The 16,209-nt window shown below is 39.1% G+C and overlaps 1 protein-coding gene across 1 annotated transcript in view; it reads right to left on the bottom strand.

Annotated features, from left to right (window-relative positions):
* The window catches only part of PTPN12 (protein tyrosine phosphatase non-receptor type 12), a 42,278-nt gene that overhangs the window by 21,632 nt on the left and 4,437 nt on the right, over positions 1 to 16,209 (bottom strand). Inside the window, exons 2-5 of the mRNA XM_072147232.1 lie at positions 4,594 to 4,702; positions 4,174 to 4,250; positions 3,286 to 3,381; positions 1,654 to 1,692 (exon numbers count right to left, since the gene is read on the bottom strand). Coding sequence (XP_072003333.1) covers positions 1,654 to 1,692; positions 3,286 to 3,381; positions 4,174 to 4,250; positions 4,594 to 4,702 — 321 coding nt within the window. The remainder of the gene's footprint in view (positions 1 to 1,653; positions 1,693 to 3,285; positions 3,382 to 4,173; positions 4,251 to 4,593; positions 4,703 to 16,209) is intronic.

The raw sequence follows: 16,209 nt of genomic DNA, 5'->3' as shown, positions 1-16,209 counted from the left end.
TCTTAAATCACAAAAAATAAGCCCTTAACCAGATTAGTCAGCTGAAAAACAAAAAGTGCATCTCATGTGGCAAAAATATAAGTCCTAAAATGCAAATCTGCATTCTAAGCCTGGCCGTGTGCCCATACAGCAGTTTACCACCACATATGGGGTATCGGCACACACAGCAGAAATTGGGCATCAAACTCCATTGTAAAGGTTTAATTTTCCGCCCAAAATGTATGTATTCTCCAAAAGTATTAGACCGCAACTTCATTTTGTATTAAACCCGATAAAACACCTAAAGGGTAAACAAACTTCTTAAAGGAAATCTACCATTTTTTTGTTTTTATGCATTGTTAACCAAACATACCTTGAGAATGCTGTAGCGACACTGATGCAGAAAAATATGTTGTTTAATCCCTGAATTGAGTGATTTTGTTTGAAAAACAAATTATAAAATTCAGGACCTTGGGAAAACTGGGGGAAGGCTGGCTGCCGTATATAAACACATTACATACACAGGTGCTGCCTGAACAGTCCAGACAGGACTAATCAACCTGAGCTGGATGACTCATACACAGTAGCTGAGGGATGGTGCAGCAATTGATTATTTCTCCCTGTCAGGGACAACACAGTGAATACAGTATACTCTGCTTATGCTGGGCAGGACAAGACTGGAGCATTGCATAATTAGGCTGAGTAGAGCGTCAGGGCAGCCACAGGAGCGACAGAGCCTCATTATCATGAATTCTATAATTGGTTTTTTTTGGTTTTTTTTCTTCAGCAAAACCACTCTGTTCAGGGATTAAACAAGACAAGTTTCTGCATCAGTGTATCTACAGCAGTTCTCAAGATATGTTTGGTTCACAATGCATAAAAGTAATAGCGCTGTTTCACACGTTGATGGGCGTCTTTCCATAATGGGGTAATTTACGAGTCTTACTATTATTGAAGTCTGGCACAGTCAATTGAACAAAAGCAGGTCCTTCTAAATACAGGTTTTGCGATTATCCAAAAAAGTGAAAAATGCCACGCAAATTCTAAGCCTCATAACATTCTAGTAAAATATGTGAAATCTAGAGAAAACATGCCAACATAAAGCAGACATTTAGGAAATTTAAGTTATGAATTAACGTGGGTGCTATGATGATCTGCTTCAAAAGTAGAGAATTTAGAACTTTGTTTTATCGTCACACATAGTACTTCAAATTAGTTGTTCATTTTCAACGTCAAAATCCCCTGGATGTGTATAAGCGTTCCGAAGCTAAAACCACTTATAATGACACAGGGCAGATATGAAAAACAGGGCCGTGTCCTAAAGGCCAAAGTGGGCAGAGTCCTGAAGGGGTTAAATGCCTCTGCATATTACAAGACGGCTTATCAATGGTTTCAAAAAAAGGAAATAGTGCTATAAAGCCATGTTCATAAAGAACGTCACACACTTCACTCTTTATTTTTACATTTCTTATGCCTTGTAATGAAGAACAACGGCATCTCCCAGTACAGAATTATATTGATCATAGATGGGCTGTACACTTTGAAGTCATCAGCCACCAGAAGCTTCCATCCACATTGTCGATGGTCAGAAGCAGTTAAAGGAAATCCTGCATTACTCAAACCCCAAAGGAAGTACAAATACATGCAAGAACGTTATTTCTCCACAATACTTACCCTTCCCATCTCAAATTCACGACAAGCCATTACAATTATCTGAAGATGAGAAAAAAAAAATAATACACACCACATTAGCTCTTACATACCCCAGAAATCTCTATATACTAAAATATATGCACACAATTATTCTAACATGTCCCAAAAGAACATGCCTTTTTATAGCTTTCTTCTATGCAGCGTATATACAACAGTACATTTTTCCTTTTTCATAGTTTACATAGGTGCAACAAAATGTAGGACACCAATGTGATCCCTCACAGCAAGAGTGCCTAATATTACTCAGAGCTACTTTTCTGCTACCCTGGTTATATAATTTAATTAATTACACTTTAAAAATGTTATAACATTATTTAAAAAAATATGACTTTGCTCCAGTGTTTGTTTACTTGGCCTTTCTTCCATACATAAGTTATTGGTATGGGGGGTAGAATATAGGCAGGGAACTGATTTACACAAACATCGCATATATAAAAGGAACCTGATAATGTATACACAATCTCAAAAGAAAGTTGAATCAAAAGGAAACATCCTCTAGGCCAGTGATTTTCAACCTTTTTTGAGCCGCGGCACACTTTTTATACTTAGAAAATCCTGGGGCACACCACCAACCAAAATAGCACAAAATGACACTAAAACAGTCATATTATACATATAGTTAATAATATAGATTCTAAATTTATTTTACTCACTCAGAGTACAAGTGCCAGCTCATATACTCAGTATATGAGCTGGTACTTGTAGTACTCCAGCCTCATGACTATAGTATTTCTCATTTTGCATATCTCAATGTTATATGCAGTATACTGCTGGAGTACTAAAAGTACCAGCTCATATGCTGAGTATTCTGCCAACAGTTCATATACTCAGGCAAAAGCTCCTATAGTCAGCATTATTGGTGGACATTACCTTGGCGGTGGGCAAATGCGAGAGTCTCTCCTCTCTCAGGATGATGTGCTGGCCTCGGTGACATCATTTTGTTGCGTGAGGTTCAAAGCTTGCGCATGTATTATTGTACACGTCTCCTACATTGTTAGAAGCAGTGACTGCGCATCGCTGCGCATTGCCGGAAAACAAAAACACAGGGGGCACCATAGTTTGGGGAACTTTCCCCGTGGCACACCCGACCATGTGTCGCGGCACACTGGTTGAAAATCACTGCTCTAGGCATGGAAATATTTAATCATTTGCCTACTCTCCTTCCCAAGTTGTAGGAGATTTAGGAAGGATCTCACCAACACTGCTCAATACAGGAGAAAGAATGAGCAAAAAAAAAAAAAAAAAAAGCCAGAGAAAAGCGGTTTTACTTAAAGTATATAACAAAGTTTACCATTATTAACTGCACTATTAATTTCTGCAATAAAAGCCCAACAATCTTTTTGAAGCTAATCTATGGAATCAGAACTTTGTCCACCTTAGAAAGTTAAATGAATACCTAGATAAGAAGTCAAACTAAGTTGCATTAAACGAAAAAAAACAGCAGTTTCCCTTAGAAACTGATCGAAAATCAAGACTTGACAAGTAATTGCCATTAACGTTTACAAATTCTGCTTAGCATATTTAAGTTTATCCTCTAAAACAATCTTACATGGAATACAAATATTTCTATGAACACAAAGGCTATAGACTTACCTTGACCTGGTACTCCCAGATCATCCTCCAGAAATCTACTACTGTGTTTGCCAAGGGCCCCTGAGTTGCGATGTATGCTTTAGGGCCATGCACTCCCTAGAAAAAAATAAAATAAAATAAATAAAAGTAAAATAAAATAAAATAGGCTTGAAAAAGGCTCCAGGCTTTGGGAGCTGAAACGTTGCTTGGCACATGCTGGAATAAAATAGTACATTTTTGACCACATTGAATCACAGAGTGCTGCCATTTTTTCTTATTTTATACGTTGGATGAACTGTGATCCTGGTTCTGGGAACGTGCACCTGAGTGATATTTTTCTATTTTTGAGTGCTGCTATAATCTTTTTTACAAATAAATAAATAAATATATATATAGTTTATTGCATCCATACATTTAATCTCCATTCTGAATATATACAGGTTCAAGGACATTCTATAAATTTACTCCATGTTGTGCCTGTATCGGCATTATTTGTACAGGATCATCTTCTTAGTTTTCCATGGTGGAATGGAAAAGAAGCGGCGACAGCCATAAGGAATAGGAATTCTCCACTGCTGCCCTCCATTGACCACACACATTTTCACATCTATAACTGGCTCTGTTCTCTTATGCAGTGTGTGCAGTCACAATGACCATCAGCACATCAATCCACTGCAGTTATGTAACAATTGTTGGCGAACGATGGAATTATTTAGAGGTTTGGACCTGTATTTTAGTGCAGGTAATTTGGCTGAACAGGGTGCCCCCACCCTAAACCACCATAAGCCCAGCAAAATCTGTGGAGTGCCCAGAATTGCACCTTTCATGCCTTGTGAGCCAGAAAACGTGCGCACTCAGCATGTTATATCGGGCCATTATGTGCAGAAAAGCTTAACTGAAATGGCTTACCTTGATAAAGTTTGCATTTATGTAGTCCGAGTCATGAAGAGGAATTTTCAGTGCAAGTTTAACTCTACTGTGATCAACTGGAGAAGAAAAAAAATGCAGTTTAAAAAACAAAAAAAAACAAAACAAAAGCATAAACGTTATACTAAGGTTTTGGTATTTGTATAGAAAAAAAAAAAAAATTATGGTTTCCCCCACACACACACACTTAAAACAACTATACATACAGTATTAACATAACCCAATATAAAATGATATAGGTTCCCCCAAACAAGTACTGTAATTGCCCACGGTTTGCGAATACAATGGGAAGCATTACACCTACAACAGAATGCAGCAATGTAAATCACTGTGCAGGCATATGCTTTGTAGTATACATAATTTTCTACAAATTACCAAATCCTACTATGCATGGAAACTTACATGGTAGAATGTCTTTATATCTATTCTTTTTGACATTTTCTTCTTTTTCTCCAGTGATTGTCGGGTAAATCTTCTCTGTTCTGTATTTCGTTGACAGCCTTCTTAGTCTCTGAAAAGGAGGACACATATACAATATTACTGTCAAATTCTGCAACATCTATTAAACCATGATAAAAGATTAATTATTCTGCATTATGAAAAATCCAAAGTCCAAATTTTAACACAGTTTGTATTAGTTATCAAACCAGTTACGCATTGCACAAAATCTTACATGTTTTGGTTAAAGGAAACCTACCATTTAGAATGGTAGGGGTAGGCTGCAAGTATCGAGCACCAGCTCAGGGTGAGCTGATGCCGGTACTTACTTTCGTTAGTGTTATAAACCGCGGTATCGCGGTTTTAACACTTTTTAAAATTTTAGAGCAGAAGGGGCTGCGGCACTGCGCGCGACCGTGCGCGCGCAACATCTCCGCTATTTCCTATGTAGGCGCGAAGCGCCGAAGCGTCTTCTGCTCTAAAATTTAAAAAGTGTTAAAACCGCGATACCGCGGTTTATAACACTAACGAAAGTAAGTACCGGCACCAGCTCACCCCTCCCATTATAACTGGTAGGTTTCCTTTAACTTTTGAGGTTGATTATTCTGGTATTTGGTAAAGTAGCAGAAGTTTGAACTTAATATTATGACTCAAAAAGGCATGGAACCTTACATTAAATACACTGAGGGCCTATATTATTACTAGTTACACGTAACCTACACCTCTAGATGCTCAAACATCTTAAAGGATAAAATTTCCAGAACTGACAGGGTTTTCTTTCATATCAGCAGACATACATTCACCAACTCCATCAACATGTAATGCCAGGCTGACTGGTGGAATTGAGGATCAGGATGGTCTGAGCAATTTGTAGTTCTAGCTTCAATTAATTAATATTACAAGGAAATGTTTTATTCTGAGTAGCAATTTTATATTCACATACTTGGTGAGACAGATCCCTATTGTAGCTGCTTTCATGCATCTTTTCTTTCGCTCTTTACATTAGGAGGAAATTAAAGCCCCAGAAAACTTCAGTAAAACTTACAATGGGTAAAAAAGGCATCAAAGAGTTAAAAGGCTAAAAGGTTTAAAGTTGCCAAGAGGATCATTTTGCCGGCTATCCTATTAAAGCTCTACTGAGTAACACTGAGGTCACATTATTATTATTATTGCAGCAGCAGCAGCAAAGGGCGTCAGCTGAAGACATCCAGTGCAACGCTTCAGCAAAACAAGACAACAGCCAGTCCTGCTTACTCACTCATGAGATTGGTGACAAGCTTTTACCACATATGGCATAAAGGAGGTTACCGGCAGGGGAACAATAAAGAGCTGCAATAGAATATAGCTCCTGCTCCCATAGAGGTCACACTCCACACTTAAGCAGCACAATGCTGGCCAAATACCAGCTCCACAGTGGCCAATGCAACACCAATATAGTCAGACTAATGTTACACTTAGGCTACATTCACACGACCGTATGATTTCTCCAGTCCCGTATTTACGGGCCATTTATACGTGACGTTTTTCATCCGTATGCAGCACGTATGTAACCCGTATGTAACCCGTATTTTATACGTCCCCATAGACTTCTAGGGCATACGGAACCGAAATACGGGAGAAAATAGGACATGCTCTATATTTTTATACGGCCAGTATACGGTACGGTACGGAACGGAGTTAACAACGGCAATATAAATGGTCAGACGTATTGTCCATTGAAATTAATGTGGCCGTATGTAATCCGTAAAAAAACGGTACGGTACGGTACGGATACCGACGTTTTCATACGTCCGTGTGAATGTAGCCTTATATGGGAAATGTAGGGGCAACCTGGTGTCAAATATTACTGCCGATAGTCCCGTCTCAATTGGCAGCGGAGGATGTGCAGAAATGCGCAGGATATATCCCTGTGTGAGAAAGAACACTTACCATTCTGGAGAGTAGGAAAGCTGGGTGATTACACAGAAAAGTCAAAAAATTATAGGTTTCAGAATAGCAGAAAAGTAGAGACTTTTGCATAGTACAAATAGACTCAAATGTTAGCAGCATCATCTGCATTACATTTCACACAATCAGCATTTTCACTAATAAAGAAGTAATGAGTCAAGAAATTAGCAGAGCTCACAGCATCTCCAAACCATTGTAATGACATCCTACAATTTCAGCCCACGCATTACCCTTAGGAAAACCTCTAACCAAAAGCAACATTAAGACAAAGCTAGCCACGCTGAAAGCAGAAACTTGTCGTTTATGCATTTCTACAGAAATACCATAAGCTTTTATGTTACAGGGACAACACTCATGCAGTACATGCATTTCTGTATACAGTGGGATATTTGTATATATATATATATATATATATATATTATATATACACATACACACATATCACAAAAATATTCCCAATAACTTATTGCCAAACTGGTCACCAAATTTTTGTTAGGATTCATCAATTTTTGTTCCGTTTTATTAACCACTAATTCAAGAGCAGAAAAATGGTATAGAGCAGTGGTGGCGGACCGATGGCAGGGGTGCCAGAGGTGGCACTCTGAGCCCTTTCTGTGGGCACTCAGGCCATTGTCCAAGGACAGAGTTCACCAAATATTTAATCTTCAACTTAAGAGATTCTGCTCTCAGTGCTTTTTTAAAGTGACACTATTGGCTGTTTGGAACTGCGGGAAAGTAAGAAGGTGTTGACAGAACTGCATTATCTTTGGAGGTCCTCCTGCTGGACCCACCATACTTTCTGTACAGAGGCGCCCTGGAAAGAAGCTACAATAGTTTGAATTTGCCCTCCTTCTGTCAACTGTATTGGTGGCCTCAGGCGGCCGATACAATTGAAAGATGTGGAAGAACTGGTAGCAGTAAGTTACCGTATAAAATTCCATGCTGGCACTTCACAGTAAATAAGTGGATTTTGTTTGTAGTTTGGGCACTCTGTAAAAGGTTCGCCATCACTGGTATAGAGTATCACTGTGATTCTGGGAACCACAATATAATTTCTGCCTCAATAGGAGACCACCAAGACACATGGGGACAAAGTAACCAGGGGTCATAACTGTAGGCTACAGGTAGTAATAAAGGAGTATCCTTGAAAAGAGCCCCTGGATGGCATTTTGGATAACCATGTGTTGTCTGAGGGATTTGGGGACCACCTCTTCAAGACAGAAAGCCCTTGGCAACCAACCAACTATGCAAGGAGTGTAGCAGAACTTCAAGTGGAGCCATAAAAAGCACATAGCTAAAAACTGCTAAAAAATATCTTTAAAAACTTTTACTGATGGGAATTGCCTGGAAAATATGCAGAACAATCTGGGCATATGGCATCTATCTTTAGGACATTTATACGCCAGAACCAATTACAAAGTTTCTCCAAAAAGTACTCAAAACGCAGACTACATTTTGCACCCATTACATACTTAGTACTGACTAGTTTGTCTAGTCTATGCTGTAGTTGGCTCATCAAAAAGAGTGAATTTAACCAAGAAGCACAGTGACATAAAATTCCCCAGAGAGCTCTAGGATCGGAGGCCACAGTAGAGTTTAAAGACCTGTTATTGGGTTCCGATTTACAACCTGAACTTGAGAGGCATCAACTTTCATCTGCCAGGAATGTCAAGAAGTGAGCTTGTAGTCAAATCTCTGATATGAGCATAGAAGGATTTTACTAACTTGCATTAGTCACACCATGGATATGAATGTCCCATGTGTAAATGCAGTCATTTGATCACACTGGAAAATGCACATGATGACGTCTGGAAAGATATGCATCCATTTTTAGAGGAACCTGAATTCAGTCACATCTTACTCCAATTTAGACTTATTACAGTCCTCTAAAAGCAATTAGTTTACATATATGTGCATATCCCCATAAAAGCAAAGTAATATCCTTGTGATGTTTTGTCTACAGTCTACCTTTCATGGATTTACCTTGGGCTACATTCACATGTTGTATGCCTGCTGTCCTGTAGTACGGCGGGCACACATTGGTGCCGGGGAGAGGAGGAGTAATTTCCATAGTAATCTATGCCGCCGTATTCCAGCGAAAGTTAGGACATGTCCCATCTTTCTCCTTGCTACGAAAAGGTGCCACACATATGCTGTACCGTACCGCTCCCGTAAGGCGCCATGCGCCCATTGCCGTGTATAGAGGACGTATATACGTCCCGCATACGTTCGTGTGAATGTAACCTTAGAAATATTGGCTTCCTATGTATTATTTTCATAGTCCAAATAGCCGAATATGGCATATAGCCACAAGACTTTAATATAATGACCAAGGTTTTCTTACGGCTGAAAAACTCTGCAGACCCATTTACACATTTAAAATGAAATATACACTGAAGATCAAAATTAGAGCAAGGTCATTGTGTACTCATATGTGAATAAAGCTTAAAATGCTGCTTTTGTATTCATGTTAGGATAATTTCATAAATTGTGTATATTCTAAAGCACAAAATAAAACTGTAAATGAGATAATTGTAAACAAACACTGATCAAAATTAGTCTCATTGCTCCGTTGCACAGATTATGACGCCAGCAAGCGATTCACTGCAGGCTGGCTGGCTATATGCTTGGGGCGAGGGGCTGGCTGGCAGGCTGGCTGGCTATATGCTTGGGGCGAGGGGCTGGCACTGGTTTCTTCTAGTGTTTTGTGTGGAGTTACCCCTCGGGAAGGAGTTCAGCAGGGATTGGGAGCATCACGAGTTGCAGAAGGGGAGCAAGCAAGTACAATTTAACAGCTTCAGGGTTTCTTTTTTTGGATTTTTCTCTAGACAACAGACAGTGGGTGTGTCATTGAATTATATGGAATAAAAAGCATAAACATTTACTGTACAAAAAACCCACACACAGACCTCAAGGAAGCTTTAGCCTAAAAATGAACATCAGAAAGTCACACAATCATGAAACTATTACGATAGTCTCGGCATACAGTGTGGGAAACTCATCACAACATATAGGTTTTAGAGCACGTAGCAGCATAAAGTTCAACCAGAAGCAGATGAGATTTTTAACAGGAAGTTAAAGATTTCCTAGCACACAAAAAACATCTCTGAAGCAACACCCATCAATCTATGTGAAATAACAGGCTAATACAAATTGCCTAAAATGATCGGCTAGTACAGAGCTTGATGACACAATACAGAGCTATCAGTTGTCTGATGCTGGATGATGAATCTGGTACAGAATAAGGCTATATTCCCACTCCCGTATGGGGGGGAGGGGGGGAGAGTATATACGCCTTCCATAGACATAGGGGGACCTATATTGTAATTTAACCAGAAGCCTGATGCTGCTTTACATAGAGCAAGGGGGAGGGGTTGGTCTTTATTCAGTGAAGAGATATAGAATATAGAAGCATTTCACAGTCCTGCTGCTACTTAAAACACACAGCTCTCCTACTACCCAAAACTGCAGCTTTTAATGGTAAAACCCATTCAAATCACTCCAGGTTTGACTATTTAATTACCAGTTAACATAAAAACCCTACTATGGGACACTTCACTGCATACAGAAAGTTAAACTTGATTTAACTTTTCTTTTTATTGAAAAAAGCCAGTTTTACTATACAAGGGGGGGGGGGGGGGACATTACCCGTACTGCTGCAGTGCAACAGCTTGTGAAGCAAGAGCACAGAGGACTTCAGTGACACGCCCACAGCCCTTCACTATGAGATGTGCTCTTGCACAGTATAACAGCCTGTAAGGCTACAGCACAGAGGGTACTAAGCACTATGGTAGTGTCCCATAGCCGTTTGATTTATTAGCATAATTTTAAAAGTTGATTTTAGAAGAATGTAAGATTGCAAGATTACCACAGCCACTGTGCCCAGATCTTTGAGTAAGTGTCCCTGGTACATCAGGCTTCATGGTAGATTTCCATTAAGAAAATCCCCCATCAAAATCAAGAAGCACACTTACTCATAAATCCAGGAACCGTGACCATGGTAATCTTCTTATATTTTATTATCCATGACCTCCTTCCTTCTAAAGTCAACTTTTAAATTTAAACTAAAACTAATAAAAAATATCTCACCCTGCTCTCTCCCTCTTCCTGTATAATCTAGCAGCAGCAGGAAATGCAGGGAAATGAGGAGAAAGACCTGCTTTGATTATTGTAACAATCGGTGAAAAGGGGAGACTGAGGGGCTCTGGAAACATCCATCAGAGCCCCTCAGGCTCATTAGCATATATTTAAATGAAGATTTTACAAGGAAAGTTTCAGATTTGTGTTGTGTATACTGGGACCTGCAGCAGGATGCCATTAACTTGATACATTTTTGGATACTTACAGAAATCTCTACATCTGGAAATCTAATCCAAGTAATCTGCATAGGCTAGCTTCTGCAGAATGTGCAGATTCCCAAAAGCTCAATTTAATGAAATGAATGGGACAATTTCAGGTATACATTATAGACATGTAGTGTACATTAAAACAAGAAAAATACAAAATAGATATTGTATACTCACACAGAACACAACCATACTGGAATAGCTTAATGATGTTGGTTTCCCATTCACCTAAAATAGAAGCCCTGAAATAGCCTATTGCTGGGAAACTAGTGACAAGGCAGAGAAGTAATATATAGTTATACTCCAAACACACCCTGCACGATGGAGACGCCTCACGTTCTTACAGTTATTCTGTGTGTTGTCTTGTTATATGACGTTACCCAACTAGCTTTGATTGAATGAATAAATTCAGATTATCCATACTGAAGGGCAGCTTTATCATAGGGGACACATACAAATATAATATTACCTTACAAACCGTCATATGGAACAATAGGAGTGATCTATTGTACAATGTGATCTTAGAGAAAGGGCTGCTAGACCGGTGCAGATTATCTGGACAGTAACAAGCTGGTGCAGTAAGAAGTATTTCTGACATCTGCGTTTCTCTCAGCAGCAAAGGAATTGGAAGAATCTAATGGGGCAGTGTTTAAACGATCCCTAATCTTTCACAGCTTACACTTGTGTGAACGCAATGCGACAATTTGTGGAATGACACATACTTTTACCTGTTGAATAAAATTTGGGATTAGAAATTCTCAAGCTAGAGAAAGTGAATAGTTAGTAAACATAATAGGGACATTTTTGAACATGCTGATACATGAAGTTTCCCTGAGGCGCTGACTATTTGGATATTCAAGCAGTCTGTACAGAATACTGAAATGCCACATTGCACACATATACCTTCCACAACTTCAGGGATATGCCTCAACAATGCAGATCCTCCCAGAGATAAGCTTTTCTTAGCACTCCTTCAGTCACAGGATGACATAGCTCGGGGAGATAAGACTCCTGAAGAATCTGACTTGCAGGTTTACTTGACTGACTTCTACCCACGTTGCCAAAAATCAAGTTGCATAAAGCTGTAAAATATATACCAAGCAGCAATAGAAGTGTATTCAAAAAAAGTTTTCCTATTCTGATGCCCTGCATAGATGTTATTGTTTGTATGATTAAAAGTTCTACAGTTTTCCAATATGCTTCGTGTATCAATTCCTCACAGATTTCTAGATCTCTGCTTGCTGTCCTTCTATAGAAAGCTTCTATGGTTACTTCCAGTGGACAGAAATCTGCCTATAGTCACACAGGTGCACGGCTTGTTAGTATCACAGAGAGTAATCAGAGCTGTGTGATATAACGAACCATGCACCTGTGTGACCGTGGTCAGATTTCTGCCCTATGGAAGTAATTATTGTGGTAGTTATTACGGCAGCCATGAAGGGAAGTTCTTTTTTTCATCGGCACGTCAGAAGAATATCTGTAAGTGCAGGTGTCAGGCTGTGTCATCACAGCCCAGACCTGGCACTAACACCCAGGATCAGAAAAACTCCAATCATGGGTGTTTAACCCCTTACACGCATCAAGCATCACAGCAATGTCTAAGTGTCCCGTGTGTGTCCCGTGGGGAGCGGACACCCCCAGTGTGCTTACAAAGGGATCTGATCCTTCCTGCAGCAGCTCCTATGTCCGGCGTGTGCTCAGTGGTTACTTACAATAATACACTGCAATACATGTGTATTGCGGTGTAAAGGTTTGAACAAGCGATTGGATAAACGCTTGTTCAAGCCAGAGTCTGGAAAATGTTAAATAAAAGTACCCACAGTTACATATAAAATTCAAATGAAGTACAGGCAGTCCCCGGGTTGCATACAAGATAGGGTCCATAGGTTTGTTCTTAAGTCGAATTTGTATGCAAGTCGCAACTGCATATTTTATCATTGTAGATACAGACTACATTTTTTGTCCCAGTGACTATTGGAGTTTCAACATTTTTTGCAGTAATTGGACCAAGGATTATCATTAAAGCTTCATTAGACACCTTACAGCTGATTATTGTAATATGGGACTATAGTAAAGCATTCAGAAAGCTTCACCAGAGGTCACAGTGGGCAGAGGGGAACGTCTTTAAATAGGGGTTATCTAAGTTGAGAGTCTAAGTAGGGGACCGCCTGTATATTTAACAAAAAAAAACAACAAAAAAAAAAACACGACATATTTGGTATCACTGTGTCCGTATTATTCAGTGCTTTAAGTCTAAATCAATATTGAACCTGAATGGTGAACAAAATAACTTCCCATAATATACAATTTTTCAAATACCCTCACAAAAAAAAATGTTCTAAAAAGCAATCAAAAAAAGTTACGCGCGACTGAACTACTTTTTTGCAAAAAATAAGCCCTTAACCAGATCTGTTTTGCTTAGTAAAATTAAGCAAAAATTAAGAAAAACTATATAAATAAGGTATCTCTGTAATTGTTGTGAACCAGAGAATGAAGATAAAATATTTTTATGTTATGGTGAGCAGGCAAAAAAAAGTGCTAAAAATCCCAAATAAAAATGTACGATTTTGTTTGCATCTACCTAGAAATAGTTAACACAATCCTGTGAATAAGCTATAGACCACCGAAATAAATTATCTATACAGTATCTCATCCCACAAATAAGCCCTCATATGTTTGCATTACCAAAAATAATAAAAATGTTATAGCCTGTACAACGTGACAATACAAATCTGCTTCGAATGACACGCCTTCCATTCTATGCCCAGCCGTGTGCACATTCAACTGTTTACCACCGTGTATAGGGACATTTGCAGAAATTGGGCATCAAACTTTGCGGACCATTTAATCATTAAATTCATTGTGAAAGTATCCTTTTTGGGCTAAATGTATGCATTTTCCCCAAAAAATTTTTTTCTAAATCGCACTTTCATTTTGTTTTAACCCATGTGAAACACTTAAAGGGTTAATAGACTTAATAGAAGTTGTTGTACTTGCATAGAGGTGCATGGTTTCTATAGAGGGGTAATTTATGGGGTTTTTAACATTAATTAGGCCTTTCAAAGTTAATTTAAAGATGAGTTGTCCCTCAAAAAGGCAGTCTTGGCGATTTTCATGAAAATGAGAAATATCGCACCTAAAGTTCTGCACTTCATAACATCCTAGAAAAAGGAGATGACACATAAAAAAAACATTTGGTAGTTTAACTATCTGCCTGGAAAGCAGAAATTTCCAACTTTGAAAAAGAAACAATTTTCCGAACATTTGCTCAAATTTTTATTTTGTTTTGGAATAATATGCAAAAATTAATCACTCAAATTTTACAACTAACATGAAATACAATGTGTCGCGAGAAAACAATGTTAAAGGACATTACCACCACATTTAGGGGTGGTAGACTGTCCCCAAACGGATGCTCGTTACTTTAGGGGTTATGGGGGGGCGACTCTGGCTGCCATGCTCCGGGCCGTCTTTTATAATAAAATATCGACTTATAAACTTTTTGCAAATGAGCATACTTAAGGCTGCCATGGGAATGGATCAATGTTCTTGGGGATCGAGGATCCAACCTAAGATGGTGGCGCCCATACGCCACAGGCATTAAGCTGCCGCTATCGCCATAGTTAACACATTAGTGCCAGCACTGTTTGCGTGCGTTGAAGGTGGGTTGTGGCCGCATAATGAAGCCAACACTGACCATATATGAAGAGGGTTGAGCCCGTGAGCGTTATTAGAACGTACAGGAACGTGGTTTTTAATGGATTGGTGTTCACAGGCATTATTTTAATGGGCTCCGATGCTTTTCAGAGTAGAGCATGTCCTTGTCAGATGTGTTTTTTTTCACAGATCACAGACTATAGAGAAAATTGAAGCCAAGCTAATGCAAGTCACATAAAAACCAAGTTCTCATCAGTTCTAATGTTTTCCATTACTTTTTTAGTTCATACGTATGGTATGTTGTACTGCGATGAGAATGCGCCCCCCCCCCCCCCCCAACACACACTACCCATTAAAAACCCCTACAGTTCACCTTCAATGATAGGCTTATATTACGCTCTTCAATACTACAAGCGTATAAGGAAACAGGCAACATGGGGTGAGTAGGGAATTATTTGTATATGGGTACAGTCCCACGTACCGCAAGCACTGCGTTACCAAACGCAGCGCTAGCATAGAGGGCAGGTAACCAGAACCTGGCATCTTGCATTGTTTTAATACACTCAAGCTTACAAGAATATCTGCTGTGTCATCCTCTTGCTTTAGGAATACCAAAGGACATCACTAGGATCTTGTCCCAGTCCTGGATAACATATTTGGGGTGGTTTGTGGGCCTAAATCCTCATGATCGGTAACTTTAAAGTGTATGTAAGAAAACAGCTTTTGCCACATATATTCTTGAAATGTGACAACTGACTGAAAAGAATTAAATACCCCCCACTGTAAATGCCCAAACTCTCTAGGATCAGTGAACGCAGTCTCCCTACATGTCCAACAACACGCTGCAGCCGTTGTACAACTCGACAGAAAACCACAGCAAGGACATCTACAAAAAAGATGTGTATTCTGGTCAATGTCAAAAAGGGAAATGTGTCATGAACAAGTAGTATGAACAATAATAGCACTTGTGTCATATAGCTAATTGCCCTACAAAGATTTTTATCATTTGCATGAGTTGCTTCTCCCATTAGGGAACACATAACATATTCATACTAAATATAAAAGAAGCCATTTAAACTTTTAATAGGATTTTTGCAAACACCAACTTTATACAACTCACAGCTACATACAAAGTTAACATCTAAAAACAAAAACTAATAAGGGAACTATACGTTCACCAAAATATGATAAAGGCTACATCATGAGGCTTAGATTTCTTGATGTATCCATCGCCTGCTTCGCGGGCTCTGTGCTGGACCACAATTCCGGCAGCCGTGCATCTCCAAACCCACATTGTCCTTGACATGGAGGTGGTGTAATCGGAAAAAAATGCTATTATTTTAGTTCTTGGACGCCAGAAACCTTGCATAGAAGCACTGATAAATGTACCCCTAAGTCACTAATTTAATGAAATAATAAGTTATGGCTGGACATGGCAATGAGCCACACGTCTGACATTAAATATACCACCCAACACATTGCTCAGCAACTTAACACTATAGTAGGGGTTACAAATGTTGTCCATAAATTTGGCTGATAGACCCCACTGCTGAGTGCCAATGTGCTTACCAATAAGATACTATACGGCGAGACTACTACTGGCCCAGAGCAGTTTTACAGAACATTACAG

The sequence above is a fragment of the Engystomops pustulosus genome, chromosome 4 (genome assembly GCF_040894005.1).
Source record: "Engystomops pustulosus chromosome 4, aEngPut4.maternal, whole genome shotgun sequence".
NCBI classification, from domain to species: domain Eukaryota; kingdom Metazoa; phylum Chordata; class Amphibia; order Anura; family Leptodactylidae; genus Engystomops; species Engystomops pustulosus.
This window is presented reverse-complemented; position numbering and strand designations above follow the sequence as displayed.